Source organism: Xiphophorus couchianus, chromosome 11 (genome assembly GCF_001444195.1).
Source record: "Xiphophorus couchianus chromosome 11, X_couchianus-1.0, whole genome shotgun sequence".
NCBI lineage: Eukaryota > Metazoa > Chordata > Actinopteri > Cyprinodontiformes > Poeciliidae > Xiphophorus > Xiphophorus couchianus.
In genome coordinates, this window is record NC_040238.1 from 18,727,705 (window position 1) to 18,748,524 (window position 20,820).

At 38.4% G+C, this 20,820-nt stretch overlaps 1 protein-coding gene across 4 annotated transcripts in view; it reads left to right on the forward strand.

Annotated features, from left to right (window-relative positions):
* Positions 1–1,362: 1,362 nt before the first annotated feature.
* The window catches only part of klhl13 (kelch-like family member 13), a 42,468-nt gene continuing 23,010 nt past the window's right edge, over positions 1,363–20,820 (forward strand). The window contains exons 1-2 of one of the 4 annotated variants that reach the window (XM_028031588.1): positions 1,363–1,603; positions 3,768–3,839. In XM_028031588.1, the coding sequence (XP_027887389.1) occupies positions 3,787–3,839 (53 nt within the window). In that variant the 5' untranslated portion in view covers positions 1,363–1,603; positions 3,768–3,786. Of the gene's footprint in view, positions 1,604–3,767; positions 3,840–8,633; positions 8,973–18,469; positions 18,542–20,820 lie in introns of those variants that run through there. The other 3 variants (XM_028031589.1, XM_028031590.1, XM_028031587.1) reach the window with 3 other exon arrangements.

A 20,820-nucleotide genomic window follows, 5' to 3' on the forward strand; every position in this document is an offset into this window, starting at 1 on the left:
TGGGTCAATGGGCTGGTGAAGTAATTAATTTACAAAGAAAGCTTCTTAAATGACAGACCACTAGGACAACATAGGACTGTAAACTTAACATTTGATTGTCTTTAGTCAGAGGTTTCTTCAACATCCTGCCTGGCACTGTGATAGAATGGCACACCTGCAACAAGTGTTATGAACTTTCCTTGCTAGTAAATAGAAGCTGTGAGTAGTATTATAACAACATGTAAGTGACTTGGAATGACAGAAGCTCAGCTGTGTAGACATACAAACACAGAGCAGAGTCAGAGGATGCTGAGGCGCATATAGAGTGCAGAGTAAATAGCTACTGACTTTCAAAACTCATACAGCTTTGAGATTAGCGAAGGAACAGTGTGTAAAGAACTTCCTGTAATGGGCTTCCATGCCCAAGCAGCTGCATGCAAGCCTCACATCACCAAGTGCAATGCAAAGCATTGGATGTGATGCTGTAAAGCACACAGCTGCTAGAACATTGAAGATGTGCTCTATGGAGTGACAACTCCGTAATCATGCTGCTCTGACTGGCTCTGCGTTCAGTAGTTGCCAGGAGAACGACCTCACTTTATTTGGCCAAGTGAGGCTGTTCTTCTGAAATTGGTCTCAGGTCAATAGTTCCAGTGAAAGGAAATCATGAGTGCTCCAGCTTACCAAGACATTTTGAAAATGCGCCTAAGATTTTGCGATTAGTGTTGGTTCTTTACTGTTCCAACATGATTGTACATTTTAAAAAGTCCATAAAGACGGATGAACAAGTTTGATGTGGAAGAACTTGACTATACTCCACAAAGTCTTGTCCTCAATCCAGTAAAACCACTTCTGAGATAAAGTGTTGACTTTAAGACAGTCTTTTCACCTAACACTAGTGGCAGACCTTACAAATATGTTTCTTGAAGAATGGTCACAACTTTCTAATGACACTCTCATAAACCATATGGAAAGTCTTCATAGAAACGTTCAGGCTGCAAGGTGTTAAACACTACAGATTTCACTCAAATTCAAATTTGTGAGGGCAAGTGAAGCAATTTTTAGGGAATAATAAAGGAAATCCACTTCAAAATTAAGATAGTACTATTAAACAAATTTTAAAACTGACTTCCACGTATATAGATATGAATAGTCTCTGATTAACTTAGCTATCTGTAGTACTATTGCATAATCTTACTTCTGCTTTTGGCATTATTACAAGTTATGTGCTGTTTACTTTAATGTAAAACATATCCGACCTTTTTAAAAATAAGTAAATAAATTAAAATATTGTAATACGGAGATGTAAACTGGATAAGTGGTAGTCTGGAAATCCACCCATTTAAAGAGCACAGGAGTACACCCTGTTCAGCCAGCTTCAACGTGCCGCACATGAAGCAGGCTCTTCCTAAAACTACTTTATTTAGTAACGGAAGTTTTGAGCCAATAGCAGAAGATTGCCAGACTCTTCCTCCAATGGGAAGTTTCGATGTTCCCTGCGCAACAGTAAACGACAAAAGCATTGGGTCATACGGAGAAGAAGGCGGCTTCAGCCTTTGTAAGTGGATTTGAGGGGCTTGGGAAGGAAAACAAGGACGCTGGTAACGTTATCGTGCTTCGAAAGGTAATGGAATATGTTACTTAAAAGTTTACGTAGTGTATGAAAAAACGTGTAAAGTGGTGGGAATATCGTACGTTGCTTATTTAACTGAACGCACACCAGCTGACAGTTGGGCTCAGGCATCTGCTGGCTGTTGCATATCAATCAACCAACTAGACTAACTAAACCAACTAAATTATCGTTTGACACCGGTCAGCTACGGCTCACTAAACTAACTAAACCTACTTAGCTGGACTTGGAGAATTGTTTCCAACTTAATAATCATGTAGTAGTCGAGTCTTTTACCGAGATTTCAGGCTAGCAAGCGTTAACGTTAGTGTCGGCTAAGCTAGGTAGCTAGGGCTTGAATCCCAGAGGAGGAGAATGGACCGACATTGTGAAGGCAACAACATGACCAGAAAAGCAACAAAGATTTGACAGTGATGACTGGTTTTGGTTTTGTCTGGCTACTGTCCTATGTTGTTTTAATCGGGTTTAGTGCTAGCAAATAAGACCGCACTGTCACTGAGAGACGACTTTTAAAAACAAAACATACCTTAAGTTTAAATACACTATTCTAGTTAGATCCCCCTACAGCTCTCTGTTGTTCATCTTTGCTAATCTTTATAACACATGTGTCATAACAACCGAGATCCAATTTAAAAAAGAAATCCGTACGCAGATCACATAAAGAGAAAGGAGCCTTTATTTCCCACTTTGAAAAAGCAAAATTAAGTTTAATAACAGAAGTAAATTTATTTTGATTACTTATTCTCACTGTAGATATTTGTTTACCCTTTATTTAGTCTAGTTATACACAAAGCCACGAGTTGAAAATACAATTCTTCAAACCTTTTCTTCTGTTTAACATTTAAATCAGTTAAATACACAACTGTGTTCTTTTTTTAATTTAAAACATATATTGGTGTTAATTTTATACTTTGAATTATCAGTTTAAATTTTTATTGAAGTGTTTTCAATAATTTTTTGTACTGTGTGTGTATTCTGATGGATGTGTTTTAATTGAACTCTTATTTATGTTGTCCAGGGCAAGTTTATTGAGGGAAAACCTTAATATGCGTTTTCTTGGTTACACAAATGACAACAAATTAAAAGCAGAAAATTCAGTATTTTTTCTTGTAATGAATAAATAAAAAGTATTTGGCATAAATGTACACACCCTTAAGCTGTTACTGCATTAGAAGAATGCAGTCGTCAATAACTTTAGAAGATATATAAAAACAGTGACTAAAAAAACAACAAAGGTCAGAGAGGCAGCCAAAACGTACTGGTTGTTCAGTCCTTGGTATTTCTGGACCAAGGACTAGGTTTGTTTTACAGAATTATTTTCTTCAAAAAGAAAAAAAAGAACTTATAGGCATGACCAAAATCTCCCCAATCCTGTGGTAGAATGCGTTATGAGTAGATTAAATCGAACCTAAACATTTTTATCAATGTTTCATAAGCTATATTCGGCAAGAAAAGTCTACAGCATTTGTTTCTTCCTTCAGTTTTGGAGAACTGTTGACAAATGTCCATCTCTCTTACAGCATATCTGAATTAAATGACTGGTTCATTACCAAGTCTCTGCAGAACTTGATTAGATGCTAATGAGTTCATTTGATTTTAATGTGTGAAGAGTTTCAATCATATTGCTGTTGGATTTTGACTCTTGAGGTATTGAATTAGGAGATTCCCTGGTATAAAGCTCAATTTAAAAGCACCTGTACAAAAGAGAATTTGATAGATTTAAATAACTTTTGCTATGTAGTGTTTGAAAGTATTGCCAAGTCAAAATGTGGCATACTAATATAGTATACCAAGGAAGTCTGATTGCTTTATTCATGCTGTGACTCAGGTTGTACTGTGAAGAAAAAAAATGTATAGTAGAATCGTCTAATTGTGCAGGCATGTCACTAGTGTTTCACAAATACAGAAAATACACGATCCGCAACCATTTAAATAAGGTGAACCCCATTAAACAAACACACATTGGTGTATATATTATTTGTTCAAGAGAAAACAAAATGTTCCCAGACAGACTAATCCTGGTCTTCTGTATCTCCTGCCACTTGGAAGAAGTTCAAGTAGACAGTGTTCAGTTTTTTTTAAATTATTATTTAAGGTGTTGAACTTGGATTTAACTCTGTTAAGAACTTTGCTTTGATTTCTTCCTGTTTTTGTCCAGGTGTGCTTTCGGGGAGGGTATGGATCACCCTGCACACAGAGGAGAGACGATGCCTGTCGGACTACATGACAGGTAATTTAATGTGTCACACTGTCTCATCATTTTGTAACTCATTGTGAAAGTAAATTGATTGTTTAAGATTTTTTTTCTTCCCTTTAATGATTTTCTACTACCTTTTAGCTGGTAAACTGTATAAATAAACCAGCAGCAGATTGGCATTAGCATTACATGAGATGGTTTAATCCCTGATTACTCTTCGAGAAACAAAAGCAGTCCTCGTCGCAGTCTGACCAGGACTGAAAGCGAGCTCCAACAGTCTTACTGTAGTACATCAGATTCCTGGGAAAGACCTCCAGTTTTTCCATTACAACAGCTCAACAGTGGAAGTCATTCATGCTTGACAGACTTGTGTTTAATACTGGCTACATTTGTCAACATTTGAGAATAGTAACAGTGGTGTTTAAAAAGCCTTCGACTTGTCGCCACACTTGGCTCGCGACAGCTGAATAGTTTTAATAAGCCTCTTGCAATGTTGGAAGCGTCAAACAAGAACACTAAGGGTATCACACACAGAACTGTGGGGATTGTTTTCTGTTGTTATTTTTGTTTCTAGTATTTACGACCGGCTGCATCTGTGAGGCGACAATATTCTCTTGGATCTGATTGATAAGTAGTAAAGAAGGGTATTTAAAGAATTGAAAAAATGAACAGCTTCTCAGACACAAAGCTACAAAAACCCATAAAAAGTCATTTTTGTCCCCACATTAAATGCTCAGAGCTTTCTCAGTGTACTTGTTACCTAAATAAAGGATCGTAAGCTGTGTAACAGTTAATTATTGCAGTCTTTTCTGTCTATTTAGGTATATTTTACTTTTTGGGAAAAAATATTTTTTTTCTGGAACTTTTCTGTATATTTCCATTGTTGGGTACAAAGCATTTCTCTTCATTTAAAGTCTGTATGATATTATTTCCAGCACTAAAACTACAGCCAATGAATCTGTCATAGCGATTACAATTTTATAGCTTAGATGATGCCACTACAAACCCTGTTGAAAAGAGCAACCTCGAAAAACATTACAGGGATTCCCCAAATTGAGAAGAGGAGAACGAGCTCAAGTCACAACTATAAAGCAAGCAGGTGTTCTGAGGCCATAATTAGTGATTGTTTTCCAGCATTGACAGAATTATAATTACATTACAGTCAGAGGAAGTTTGTAATGTCCACATTGTTTTATTAAATATGGCCTGTGTAACGTTTTTCAAAAGAACGTTAATTATACACAGCAGCAATGTGCCTCATTTCATAACTTAAAATCTGTGGTGGTTGTTCTTAGTTATGCCTGAAAAAAACAACAAAAAAATGCTGACCGTATTTTTAATTAAGTACACACTTGGACTGCAGGGCCTCCCGCAGTGTATTATAAGCCTGGCGGGCCACCAGGCTTTGCTTGAGCCCCCACTCCCCCAGGCAAAGCATTGCTTATTTATTTTAGTTTTTTAAAATGTTTGCGTTTTTTAGAAGTTATAGTCGGTATTCAAGCATTAATCTTGTAATAACACATAATTAACAATTGATATTTTCAAATTTCCTGTCAACTTTAAACATTTTTTATCTCAAAAACATGGCACGGCGCTGAATGACTGACTGCTCTAGCACCCAGCAACTGGGCTAAGTAAGTTTTCTGGGAGAAACCCTACAGTAGACTGATTTGTGTAAAATGACAGTAAATAGGCAGAACTAAATAGAAAATGTATTATTTATCTTTTTCTGAAGTATTGCATCATGTTTTGACATTATATTTTTTCTTTCCCATTTTTCCATAATGAACAAATTCATCATTTATAAACTTCCCTTTTTCTCCTTTTATCTCTCTTAAAATAAAATTAACTCGGTCCGACAGAAAACCAACAAGAATACTGCCAGGGTGCAAAAACCTCTTCATAGCAGCAGTACAAGCTGCTAATAGGTGCCTGCTAAAGTTTTCCAACAACAGCTGTCTGATTATGTTCACTCTCTGCATGCTAGATCACGTTGCTCAATGTTTTTAATTAGTAACCTCCTGCAATAGGTCAACTTGTGTGAGCTAGACAGTCACCGGCTGCAGCTCTTGAGGAAGTCTGTGGTTTCTGCTCTTAGTCATCCTCTTTGTTGTGGTTTGGGTATGTGTGGCCGTGCTTTAACATCTCTGAACCACGTTTAAAAGAAACTCTTGTTGCATATACCGCACTCAATTAGAGGTTGCTTGGCTTTTATAAATTCCAGCATATGTTTCACAGGAGTTTGGCAATGTTGTTGCTACAGCGAACTGTGAATTCTGTCTGCACATTGGTGACGCACACCTTTACCGCTACCTTGTTGTTGGCATTGCACTTGTTATAGACAAATTTATCATAGCATAACTATGACCGAGCCACAAAAGCAATGACAGTGCTGTCATCTCATGATTGTAGTCATAAATGATTCAGTGATAGTCTGACTCTATAAATAGGAAACCATGTGCAAGACCTTGGTAAATACTGTCCTTGCACAGTGAATGTAAACTTTCTAATTAACTTTATCTAAAGCGCAGTTCTTTGTGAACACATTTTTAAGCATCTACTCTAATCAGAATCTGTTTGTTCCATTTACAGCTGTTTTTTAAAATTATTTTTTATTAAGTACTTTCTGGTCTCCCAGCAACTGGTGGCCAACTTGGGAGTGATTTGTGCGTGCCTTATGCCTGTGGTGGGCAATGCACATGCTGCTTCCTCTGTGAAAGTGCAGAGACTAAAATAGTGGAGCACAAACTTGCATCTCTGTTATAGCCCTGTATGGGATACTGTGGACTAGTCTATCACAAAAAAAGTAGTCCACCTTTAAGTTCTAGGTTTCTACCATTTGCACATACCTAGAGTTTTGGGGCACATTTCATGTTCACAAAGTTTTAGATTTTTAACTAGATTTACCCAAGAAATTAAATCAAAATCCATCCATCCATCCATCCATCTTCTTCCGCTTATCCGAGGTCGGGTCGCGGGGGTAGCAGCTTCAGAAGGGAGGCCCAGACTTCCCTCTCCCCAGCCACTTCTTCCAGCTCCTCCGGGGGAATCCCGAGGCGTTCCCAGGCCAGCCGAGAGACATAGTCCCTCCAGCGTGTCCTGGGTCTTCCCCGGGGCCTCCTCCCGGTGGGACGTGCCCGGAACACCTCACCAGGGAGGCGTCCAGGAGGCATCCTGACCAGATGCCCAAGCCACCTCAACTTAAATCAAAATGTATAATTTAATTGGTCAACTGGGGGTCAGTGGAAGAGTAGTCAGAGTTGTGGATTCAATTCCAGCTTCTTCCTGCACCAGGTGGATGCACTGATGTGCAAGGTACTTAGCCCCAAGTTGCCTACTTATCTTTGTATGAGTTTATTAGCATTAGTGTGTGTGCTCTTGGGTAAATGTGGTTCTAGTGTAAAGTGCTTTGACTAGAAAGGTTATATGTAAATTCAGTCCATGTAAAGCAGAAGAGCAACTATTGTTACTGCTGTTGCAAACAAAAAAAAATCTAACCTAAGTGTTAAAAAATAGGATGTTATTTATAACATGTTTTTATCTATGACTCAGGGTTTCTGTACAGTCTGTGAAAATCTTGAATTTAGTTTCAGTATTTTTCAGGTATACATGAAATTGCAAAAGAGAATCAGACTACAGAGAAATATTTTTATTTCCTAACCCATTACCTGTCCTTTCCTCATACTTTCGTTGTCCCTTCTTCCTTCCTTGCATTCTTCCTTTCTTGTGTTCTTTCCTCCCTTGCTCTTTGCTTTCTTTTTTTCTACTCCTTCTTGTCTTTAATTGGTTGCTTTCTTCTTTCTGTTCTTTTCCTCCTTTGTATATTTTCTTCCTCCCTTTCTTAATTTCCTGTGTACTTCCCTCCTTTTCTTCTTCTGTGCTTCCCTCCTTCTCTTCCTCCTTCCTTCTGTTCCTCCAAGAGCTGCACAATAAATAAAATTCTAGTCATCAGCGGAACATCGATTTCACAAAACATGCCATCATTTAACACAAAGTTTGATATTATTATAGCAAATGTTTAGCCCTAGCTTTGGTCTGTACTTTCTGTTCCCTTATTTTTTTATTTTATTTTTTTGCTGACGGCATATTTAATGCATACTCACCTGAAATATCTGTCAGAAGGTCCTATTCAGTTTATTTTACAATGGACATAAAAGGCTGTAGAGGAACCCCAATGACTGTACATGCAGATACCTCTGTAGTTTCTTTCAAAAACAACAAAAGAACTGGTCAAGTGGCATAATTAAAACATAATGTCATATAAAGTAATGCATTTAGCCATTTTGAATCAGAATGTGAAGTTTAGATAAGAATTTAAATGGCAGTAGTTGTCTTCAACAGTAAACACAGCTGTATCATTGAGAACACAATGTACAGAGATCAAGGTGCACTAAATGGCAGAATTTACATAATTTACAGATTTATAGAGGGTGTTTATGGACATTATGTAATTGAAGAGGTTGTTTATAGGTGGCGTGATTTATGGGTTAATAATCCGTATATACAGAAGGGCAGTAGAAGGTCTACCTGTGAAAGAGAGAAGAGTTATTGTGCAACAGAGGGGTGAATGAGTTGTAGGAGCCCAAGACGGCACTCTGCCTCAGACGCATGTCGTGAAACTTACTGTGAGGATTCTTGCGTTCAACTCCCAACCCATAAAAACTATCTGCACTCAGTTTGGCTCTAAGCTGTAATCCTTACCTCTGTAACAAGGTGGCGGTGTTGGCCAGTGACAGTGTTTTCAGAGATCCTAAAAGGATGATGGAAGCGCAGCGCTCCCTCCCTCCTTCCTCCTTCACCCCCTCCCTCCACGAGACAACTGTGAATGCAGCAGGGCAAGCAGTCGCGTCGAGCGCAGTCCATTGGCTTCTCAGTGCTAAAGTCACAACCCCGACTGTAGCCCTCGCTGCCTCCACCAGCGTTCCTCTGCAGCTGCTGGTGCCACCGCTGGTCTCCCTCCCCCTTAAATGGTGTGGGCAGAGTGGGATGGAAGACTGCATTAGGAATCTTTTCATGGAAATGGTTTTTGCTGCTGGTACTGCTGTAGCACCATCCTGGTGACAACAACATGCCGTTGAAATGGAAAAGCGGTTCTCCTGTCAGCTGGAAATTCCCAGTGCCAGTCCTTAAGACATCCAGGTCCTCACCCCTTTCGCCTGCCTACATGTGAGTAAGAGCTTAATGGGATTTGCATTACACAACTGTGGTAGTGTGTTTCTTGGATTTTTGTCTGGTTTTTATTGCTGGCTTTATTTATTTAAATAGATTAAGGTGCTATTGTATATATCATGCTTTTTATTGGAATCAAGAGATTTGCCCTCGTCCAGCATGATTTTTATGGTTCCACCTCAGAATGCCTTTCGTTTTCCGTCAAAAAGGCTTGTTGTTCTGCAAGTCCGGACATGGCAGGCACCACATCCCTGACTCTTGCCCTCTTCCTGTGGCTGTGTGTGTTTGGGAGCTGGGAATCAGTAGCTTGGGAGGAGTCTGCCTTTGTCAGGATGTCTGACATGCCCTGGTTTAGAAGCTATTGTCATCAGCTACTGCTCATGAAGGGGGAAGGGTAGAAAGCGTGTGCTTCACACAGCCTCTCGCCATCCTCACTTCTACCCCTCTGTCAGAGCGCCGTTCGGTTCTTGGCGTAGCTACGGTTTATGGAGCAGAAGAGCTGGATTTTGAAGGGGAAAAGAAAAACAGTTCTCAAGGCAACCTGTGCTAAGTGAGCGAACTCACTGCCTGTAGGAGATTTCTTATGCTAGCACAGTAATTAAAACGTGGATGGATTTTCACTAAATTAGGTTTTTTCATCCTCCAGTTGTCTTGTAGTTTTACTTGTGAATTTAGGAGCTTTTACTTAAGAATTTCCCCAGATTTTTTTTCCTGATGACTGTAAAATGTTGTGTTCTCATCTGCTTAGCCTATTTATATTGTACTGTAAATCTCTACAGGTGTCCTGAAGCTACAGTGAGCATACAGTACACATAGTGTCAGCTACCTGCCACACCTTAACAGCTTAAGGTTTTAACCTGTTTAAAACATGGTAACTTTTTTTTGTTGGTCTTATCCCAAATGGAAACATTTGGAAAAATCCAACTTTAATATAAATATTTAATTGAAATTAATGTTTCACAGTAATCGATTTTGGGATCGTTGAACTAATTTATTCACATTAGTTATTGTAAGCATTTGTCAGCAAATCTGAGCGGAGTGTAGATCAAACCCTCTAATTATTTAAAATAAAATGACATCAATTGATCATTTGTATTAGTACATTCCTCCCGTTGTAGAATAAAGCTGCTTAAAACTTTGCGTTTCTGTGTTTGATATGATGTAAAGCACTTTGAAATGCCTTGCTGCTGAAATGTGCTATACAAATAAAATTTGATTTGATTTTTAAAAAGCAACAGCAAATATAAAAGTTAATGTATCCAAACTGCATGTCAGAGTCTTTCATATGTTTATAGTGCATTGCAAAACTCTTGTCTTTAAAAATAAGAAATGGGAGTGCTACTACTGTGACAGCTCTTCCCATTAGGTTGCAAATCTTAAAGTACACCAAGTGTGTTTAATTGGTTGTGGAAGTGGCTACATACAGCAACGTTATGGTAAATCATGTGCACACAATGACAATCGAAGTGTACTGAAGCATCGAGTTGCCGCTTTACTTTGCTCTGTCTTGCTCTGCCCACTCAGACCACTTACTATTTTGAAACCTGAATAGTTAGCTGGGATTTTACAGGCTGATATTCGGGGTTAGTCTGTGGTAAGGGAGAAGTCACTCTTTATAAACCCGCTGTCCATTTGCCATAAGACATTTATAACTGGGTCTTGCTGTGTTGGTGGGGTAATTTTTGGGTGTTCTAGCTAGCTACTGATGGAGGACGCAGAAGGGTACGCTTTTAGAATATACGAGGTACATTGCGTCCACCAAGTTAACAGCTAGAAGCATCTCTGTTCAGTGTCTTTTAAAATTATTTATATTCTTTAAACATTTTCATGTACTGCCGTGTTACAACCATAAACTTTTGTGTGATAGACCAACACAATGTAGCACATGGATGCGAAGGGTGTAGCCTAATAACACTAATTACCTTCAGAAGTCACCTAATTAATAAATTGGGTCCACTTGTGTGTAAATTGAGCTCTCCTGTGAAGGCCTCAGAGGCTTGTTTGAGGACATCAGTGAAGAAACTGCATCAAGAAGAACAAGAAACACAACAGACAGGTTATGGAGAAGTTCAAGGCAGAATTAGGTCGTAAGGAAGTATTCCAAGGTTTGAACATCTCACTGAGCTCTGATCAATCCACTGTCTGAAAATGGAATAGAGTTTGAAACAACTGTCAACCTACCATGACATGACAGTCCAATTAAACTGGCAGGCAGAGCAAGAGAAACATTAAATCAGAGGAGCAGTTAGGAGGCCGACGGTAGACTGGAGAATCTACAGAGATCCTTAGTTTAGGTGGAAGAGTAGTAGGAAGTTAATCAAACTGGAAGAAAGCCACAAGAAGTCACATTTGAAGCTTCGCACAAACCTTGTAAAGGACACAGCAGACTTGTGGAAGAAAGTGCTCTGTTCACATGAGACCATGTTTTAAATTCATGGGATCATGCTGTGGGGATACTTTTCCTTAGCAAGGACATGGAAACTGGTCAGAGTTGTTGGGAAGATGGATGCAGCTAAGTACAATCCTGGAAGAAAATCTGTCAGAGGTTGCAAAGACTCTATAGTAAGGAAGAGGTTCATTTTCAAGCAGAACAAAAATACAAAATATTCTTGGGTTAGAATGCTCACTCTAGCCACTCATAGGTTCCAAACAGAGATGGTTAAATAACCCACAGTTGTGAGTTTTAAAAAATTAAACCAGCATTGCAAAAGAATAAGATGTGGTGACGCTCAACATCTTCCCATTCTATTATTTTAAAAACAATAATAGGGAGCAAGTTGAGCGTTATTGGCTGAGTAAAAGCTTCAAATGGAAACTGTAAAGTTCCACTTCAAATTGCAGATTCTTTCTTGTAGCTCCAAAGTGACAACTCTGGCACGGCTCTTTATTTTTTGCCATGAAAACTACAGAAATAAAAGACAAAGCTTTAGACATAGATACATTTACAGACAGACAGGTGACACGTGCTTTGACAAAGGTTACCTCCTGCCATTTCGGAGGTCTTTAACGATTAATTTGTCGTTGTTCACTCTAAACCAAAATATTAAGTAATTAAACAACATAAAAACACCATTACCAATAAATTCACAAAACATTACAAACATAACTACAAAATACCATGACAACGACAGGACATGAGGCTGCTACACGTAGCTCTGCTCCAGGCTTCTGCTTCTTCTATGTTTATTTAAGTCTCGCAGCCTCACATGTGTACACAAATCTCGCGATAACTTTCTACAAAAAATAATTTGACACGAAATAAAATACAATCACTTAACACAAATCTTAAAACGTGAACCAAACAACTTAAAATACATTATCCTATCTTTTAGAAATAAACATAAATTTTTTCATGAGGGGGACTAAGGCCTCCAAACGTGGGGCGTGCTAACTCCCTGCGCCACCGCAGCACGCGCCGTTCATCTCCATCTCTACCTTGAGTGTTAGCCTTTCTAAAAGGGATTTAAGTCCTAACCTAATTTCAATTTCAGAATTGGTGGCCATTGCTCTCCGTCCAATCTGACTGAGCTTGAGCTATTTGACAAAAACGAATGAGCCACAAAATGTGGTTCTACAAAGTGGTTCACATTTTAAAAATCTATTATTTCTATTTGATAAACACCTACTACTCTGTGCTGGATGAGCACAATAATAACGTTGAAGTATGTGGTTTTTAACTTGAACGAGGAGCAATTTCAAGAAGCATGAGTACAAGGCACTTCTACTGCAGATAGTCGTCTACAGACACTTATGAGAAATGATTTCATTTCACTGAGTATAACATACAGACTGGCTGTTATTTCTGTATGAATTGTTATTGCCTTGTGTTTTGTTTTTATTCAAATAAAGTCAATAAATCCCAAGGACCATACTTTCATTTGCTGACCTAAGCAATAAATTCTCAGACGTTTTTTTTTTTTTTTCTGACAGCACTTGGAATCATGTGCCTGATGTGTTTTCATCAGAATTGTTTAGTTGTCATCTAGCTGCTAATGCACCTCCGAGCTAGCAGCAGCAGAAGGAGCTAGAGATGTTGTCAGTGTGTGTAGGTATGAACTGAGAGGTGAGCCATGCAGTACAAGGCTCTAACCAGTGGTGTTGTCGCCTCTCAGCTGATTCAACAATACCAAATGGCTTTCCTGTAGCACTTAGCTCCCTGTTTGGCAAAGGAGAAACTGTGGTGTTTTGGTGAGTAAAGGCATTTCTTGCATCAATGAAGCATTACTAATGTGTGAAAAGGGCTGTGGTGTTCCAGTAGTCAAACTGACACAATTGCCTGTATGATTCTTGTTAGCACTTGTCTTATCCCTTTTTTTCTCTCCCTCCCTGTGTTCTTCTTGCTCTTTGTCAGCAGTCTAATGGATGCAAACTGCAGAAAATCCAATAAAAGTAGGAATGCATGTTGTGGTTTGGGCCTTTTTTTTGTGCTTTCTATTTATAGTTTTTATTCAGTTTAATGAAGTGAGAAGTGATTGTTGTTTGGGTTTTTTTTTAAGACCGTTTTTCCATTAAATCCTTCAGTTAAAATCTTGGCTCCTTGTAAAATGGCTTTCCAAAGAGAAACAATGTCTTTTTTATGTAAAAAGTGTTGAGATTAAAGTAAATCTGTGACTGAATAAGTTCCAAAGAAAAATAATCAGTTTAAAATAAGAAAGGAAACCAAAAAAAGAAGCGTTGATACTCCTTTTTTACCAGATTGCTGCAGGAACATGATATGTCTTATTTGGCTGCAAAGTCTGCAGCTGATTTAATTTATCCAAGTGAAGTTTCATTTGAAGATGTTTCGAAGCCAACCTAGAGTCAATTAAGCAATTCATCTTTTTGGAACAAATCACAGGATGGTTGGTATAACATCCGACGCCGAATATCAGCTGATTTTCTTCTCTAGGAAATTTTATACATATATATACAGCATATATATATATATATATATATATATATATATATATATATATATATATATATTGGAGTTGAGTTAAAACATAGCCTTCTACAAGGGTGACAAACACACCTTCATACTTAAAAGTACATAAATCAGATTCAGCTTTTTTTTTTCTAAGGATGCTGTGAGATGTATCTAAGCCTGCCTTAATTAAAGTTATTCAGGGAAGATATGCCAGCATTGAGGTTAAACTTATTTGGCTGTTCCAAACTACTGTAATAATATTTTAAAGTCCAACATAAACTGAAACACTAATATTGGACTACTCTAGACATGCACCAATCAAATGACCAGTGATGGGGCTTATTCAATTTTTCTTTGATTGCCTCTGATTGTGGTTGGCAAGGGAAATACTGGAAAAATCTATAAAAAGGAGCAAAACTTAAAAACGCCCACCATTTTTGGGCTCTAACTGTATTAAACAACAGAATGTACTCTCATGCACTGTGTCTTTTTAAGTTCAATACAAATCAGATAATGGTTGGAGACATTAGCTTTGCTGCATACACAGGGATAATCTTGTAATGCCTGCATTTCCGTTGGATCCAAAACTCCAACCTCTGCCTTTTTCCCCCAGAATCTAAATTTTTCAGAAAACCAGAAAAAGCCTGAATGGTACAACTCTAATATGAACGTCTTGCCTGTTTCATTTACTGGCTTGAAGGTAAATGAAACAGCTTGTAACAAAATACATTAGTTGTGTTTTCTTCTCGAGTGCTTGGCTTGATGTTAATGATCACCGTTCTGTAGAAACATAAAATAAAGCTTTACTTCATCTCTTTTGTTGTTTGCATGACAACAACCCAACATGAAATGCTGCCTTCCTGTGAGAAACATCTGCTGCTGTTTTCCATAATGAACTTGTAGTTATAGTTTTCATATTCATCTATGTTAATCTTGCCCTGAGTATAGACACAACGCACGATGATGGGAAAAATAGTTTTTAAGGTTTTAGTACACCTGCCCTTTGAAATGGACATTGAATCCATGCTGATTTGTGGCCACTTCTCATAAATGGCAACGGCTGCCTGGGGGATTATTTTATTTTTATTGAAAGGCCAGTGGGAGGTACAGACTGACTCAAGTGGGTTTACTCAGGTGAAGCTGTCATATCTGCACTCATCTCACTCACATAGACACACGCAAGCCCTTTCCAAGGCTATTTACGATGAAGCGGAGCTTGCTTTCACAGAAAATAGATTACCAGCCAGGATCTATCATAACTGAAAAAAATAAAGAGAGCATAAAAACAGATGCATTACAGAGGACTGACTGAATGTCAAGTTTATTAAATCAGATCCCCCATGTTTCAGTCTGAAAGCAGAGCAAACGTACGCACGACCTGAAACTTGTGGCCGATTTCACCTCGTCTGTTTATTGGTGCTTTTCTTAAAAAGTTTACATTGTGCAGATTTAAAGATATAAAATTCAAATCAGATCTCTATGCCGAATGTTGCCAAACATAGCAATGTATTTCTGCCAGCGAGTCAGATCCAAGCTACCTTTATGTTTGCAACTTCTCTCCTCCTGCAGCCGCGTTTCAAGGAGGTGCAAAGTTTCTTCGAACCTTTCTCATTAAAGACCAATGCCGGGTACGTTTTTGGTATGGCGCTGGCATAGCTGCACTTTGAGGTCATAATTAGCCTCATATAATGACTGGTGTGCCCCACCAGAACATTCAGGGTAATTGAATATGGAAATATACTATAATAATGCTGACCTACGTGATTATGACATGATCTACTACTAACTGTGCATCCCTATTTGTGGAGGGACAAATTAAGCTCCTTTGTATGCAGAGCTGTGCCTCCACTCATTTGAATACAGGCTGGGCCAGATTTCGCTGACATTTTTCATTTTTTTTATGGCTTTTGCACATCTCCCTCTTCTTTGCTCAGATTCTGGCTCGGTCTTGGAGTAAACGTTCATGTATTCTCCCCTAATTAATGTCTTAACAGACCTTTTGATGGAGAGCATTACTTATTTCTAGACAGGTTCTTTAAAAAATGGAAAATAAATAATGCAGCTTGTTTTACAAAACCTGCAGCTTTTTCTTTCTTTTTTTTTTTGGGCTTCACCTAGTGTCCTACTATTTTATCTTCAGCTTCGGAAATATTGACAGGGTTGGTGTTTCACTTGCAGTCGCACATTTTATAAAAAGGAGTTTGGCTTTATGACTTGAAGTTTATATTGAAACATAATTTTAATATTCAACACTGGGTACACCCAGATACTGCTGAGATAAGGTTACTGCAAGTACTTTGGAATTATTTTGAGATGGTAAGATCCCAGATGGCCTCTCAGACGAAGTGAACACCATGCAAAGGTGAGAGAATATTGTTGTTGTTTTTTTTTAATGTAAACATATTCCTGCAGGAAATTACATAGCTTGTACACAGTTTTATATTGCTGTATTTAGAACTATCTTTTAATTTTCTGACTAATAATACTTGTGAAAGTGACCTGCAGACGGCCTCATTGAATCGAGTCACGGTGAGGGCTGCAGTGTGTCTCTCTGTGGTCAGAAGTTGGTCGGCGTGTAACTTTATTGCATTCCTGTGGTCGGTGATTGAAAGGACTCTCGGTATCGAGGTCTTTTTATTGCTCTGATTAGAGACAAATTGGGATTTCCTTCCCGGCTCAATTTGCAATAACTCTCAATTCAGAGGTTTTTCACTCAATCATTGTTCATGTGATTCTGCTGCCGGGTTGTATGTTCCTTAACTCTGCTGTAGTAACACTACGGTCTTTTCATTGTTTCTTTTTTTTTTTTGAGCATTACACATACAAAACGACACCAAACGAAGTGGGCTCACGAAGAAGTTAGATTTCATCATGTTAAAACAAATTAAGAGAAACGTAAATGTGTTGCTATTAAATATGACAGGAAAAACTGTTTCCTTAGTTGTATCTCCAAAGCCCAAAGCTCTCTGGCACATGCAACGAGGAACCGGTTCCCATGGTTTCTTGTTTTGTTTTTTTTCCAGTCATGTGGACATCGTTGGAGCAAGACATCCTTATAATTTCTTCTCTTTCACCTCTAATGGCCAAATCTCTGCTCGGGGATGATGGGAGCCATGTGATAACCACTACATCGAGCATTACAAAATGTTTAAGTGAAATGGTCCATGTAGTTTCGACAAGGTTTTTTTTTTTTGTCCACATTCAACCCAGGAATGGCATCAAGAATGAATGAACATGACCACCACAGACTTTTCAATTTGAATTGATTTGAACATAGCCGACTTTAATCATTTTAATTCCAATTTCCTACTGAAGTGCAAATACATGAGAATAACCTTGTGACAATTTAATCAAGCTTTTGAATTTTATTATAACAGAAAATATTTTACACACAGGATGATGCAAATCAGCCTTCAGAAATTAATCAGAATTGCAGGAATGTTTTTTTTGTTTAGCTATGCGCAAAGACTTTCTGACAAATGCCAAATGAAAACTTTGTTTTGTAAAATATCATTCTTAAAGAAAATTAAAACATTAAATGTGTCATGAAGCTGCTGAAATAATAAGACCAGTAGATGACTAGGGTTAAATCTTCAGGTTGAATTCTTCTTTTAATAATTGTAAGAATTTGCCATTCGTCTATCTCTGTTATCACTTTAAGCCTTAAATTATACCACGCAATGTGTTTTATTGTGTATTTATTTCACGACTTTGTTCATTAGTCCACCCTTTAGTCCGTCTGCTTTGTGTTGAATATGATTTTGCTTTAATTTATCATTGAAAATTAGTTATAAACAATTACAAGGTAGCAACCAATAATGTCATAATGGCCGGTAAATATAACACCTTTCAAATAACCTAATAACTCTGATCGCTTAAAATAAAGCCAATAATGCAATAACTTCAATTTTGAGCCAGTAACATGTTACATTACATATTTTTTCAATATTGTAATAAGTTATTGCGTTGTAGGTGAAATACTGAGCAAAAATGCAATGCATTTGTGTCAAAAAACCACAGTATTCTACAAAGTATTTCTTTAATAACCTATCCCTACATGAAATTGCATTACTTTCATATGAAAACCAATTAACACAATTCTAAAGCAATATTTTCTGCAACACATAATTCTCAAATTGTGTCTTTAAACCATATTCAGGACAGTGCTGCATAGATCAAATACTTGAGTTAATTATTATAATTATTCCCTTCAACAAAAACTGTTAACTACCATGAAAAATGAAAAACTTTTTATGTTATTTGTAGTTTATTGGATTATAGTTGGCTTTATTCCACGTGAAATGGCCAAAATTGTGATGAAATTGCTTTGTTGGCTGCTATACAACACCACATTTCTGTTTTTAAGTGGTTCCCAAGTGAAGCAAAACGGGGGAAAAATGTTTTTTAATCTTGCTATTTTATCCAAAATTTGTCATGTTGTAGTAATTTTTGTATTAAGTGTTGAGTCCAACTTAGAGACGACGACTACGACGATGAGAACTTTAAGCATTCATAGAGTTTGAGATTGAGGAAAGCAGAAAGTTTATGCTGGATTCTGTAGCTTCTGTCTCTCTCTTCATCCCGGCAGCCACCAGCACTCCTTTATGGTTTGGACAACCCACTCTCTCCTCGCTGCCTGTCCGACTTACCACCTGACAGGGTAAATGTACAAGTACATTGCCTGTGCTTTGTGTCACTGTGATTGTGACTGCTGTTTAAACCATCAGTGTTTAGTAGTACTGCTGTTCACAAGCTCCTGCTAGACTTAGTGGATCATCATCATGTAAAAAGGTCACGTGCAAGGCCTGACCTTTTTACCGGTCCCATATCTTGAGTGTTGCCCATCTTGTCTGTAGCAGACCTTCAGCACATGTGGTCAGATCTATTTTTACCTAGGTTTCCTTACGTCTTGTAGTACAGTTTGCATCTTTATGTGCTTTTTTATTTTTTCTTTGCATTTTCTGTGAATTTACCTTTTTTGGGCTTTCTGAGTGTTCATCGGTTAAGCATGTCAGTGGAGTTAAAGGTCGAGTCAACCTGTTTCCTAATGTTTATATATCAGAAGCTTGAAATGTCTTTGACTTAGAGGTGAAGCCTTGAAGAAAGACTCCAGGTGACTTTCAGTCACCTCAAATTTTCATGATGTGTTCGAGGGCAAAGACCCAAAGTGAATGGAGGTGACACACAACGTTTGATTAATCGCCTTCTGTTGGATTTAAGGGTCACTTCAGCAGATCCAAGCCATAAAGTTCAAGCTATTTGAAAGGAAATGAGAAGTTTCCATCCCCTTTTTGTTTAATAGCATTCAGTAAATGGTAAAATATTGCTACATTCTTTTAATTTCAAGTCAGCGACTTAATTATACAACAAAAACTGTTTTTTTTCTAATTTATTTTTGTCTCTGATAATGTAAAAGTAATTTTCTCGCTTTTTAGAAGGAAAATCACAGGTTGAGATGTTTTCTTTTGTAAATTAAAACATTTCTCAGCTTTGCTTTTTCTTTTACAATCTTTTTACTGCAGTTGCTGAAATAATAGTTGATTGCAGTTAAAATAGCTTTATTGATAACATGTTTTGTTTTTATTTTGATACATAATCTTTGGCAAAATTGAAGAATGTCATTGTGGCTAAATGAATAATTTTTATTGCTTAATCAAATTATCTGGTTATTAAGATTTCATTTTTGGAAAAAAAAAAAATTTCTCCACCTATTCACTCTTTGGGTTTTTGTAGTTCATGATGACATCAAATCGCCAAAGTCCTACCACCGTGTTTTACAGCTCGTATTTATTACAGCTTTAAATTCAGGTGATCTTGCAAAACGGAGAGTTGAAATAAAAGTACGTATTTTTTTGGTCATTTGTAATTACTTTAAGAAAAAGCAACAAAAAAAAATAAATTAAAATCTGATATATTAAAAAAACCAGCAAATTTTACTTTCATGCGTTACTTTTACGTTAGTTTTCCACCTCCTGACATTTTTGTCATGAAATGGAGAGAAGAGACTCAAGGACACAGAAACTCGAAATAAATGCACAGGAAAAACACGGAACATGACAGTACCCCCCCCTCAAGGGCGGCTACCAGACGCCCAAAACCCACTAACCGGGGCCGCCTGTCGGCCTGGAGCGGGTGAATGAGGCTCGGGGAAAGCCGGCAGGTGCGCCGGCAGGCGCGCCGGCTGGAACAGGCTCCGGTGCGCTGGCTGAAACGGGCTCCGGTGCGCCGGCTGAAACGGGCTCCGGTGCGCCGGCTGAAACGGGCTCCGGTGCTGGTCCCAGAGATGCTGGAGTTGGGTCTGGGCTGGCGGAGAGACTGTGCGGCTTGGGAGGCAGGGGTTCGCCAGCCATGACGGCTAGAGCTGCCTTACGCTCCCACTCTGCATCGCCACCAACCTCGGGTGCGGAAAGCGAGGAACCTAGTAGTCTAGCAAGAGCCACAAGCGGATGGCGAAACCAAGCCGTCTGCAGGCAGCGTATGGTTTGGCCCTGGCCTCCTCATACTCTCTAATGGTTTCTGTGTTTAAATCCTCTGGGTCCATGATGTAAACAAAAAAAAGAAGCGCACCTCACCGTACTTTCTAGTCGGGTCCTACTGTCATGAAATGTGGTGTAGGTGGTGAGGCAGACGCTTGAGACCCAGGTTGTAGTGAAGTGAATGAAGCTTAATAAAGACAAAAACAGTCCAAAATCCAAGGCAGCACTTTTGAGCGAAGACCAGGGCTCATCACAGGTAGCAGCTACGTAAAAGACTGGACTGACGACGGACTGAACACAAATAAGACAGCAAAGACGCCAAATGAGACGAGGACCCGACAAAGACACAGACACACAGGTGTCACTAAATACACAGGGGGTAATCAGGGAATGAGAAACACCTGGGAATAATCGAGGGGAGACAGGACAACGAAGAGACTCAAGGACACAGAAACTCGAAATA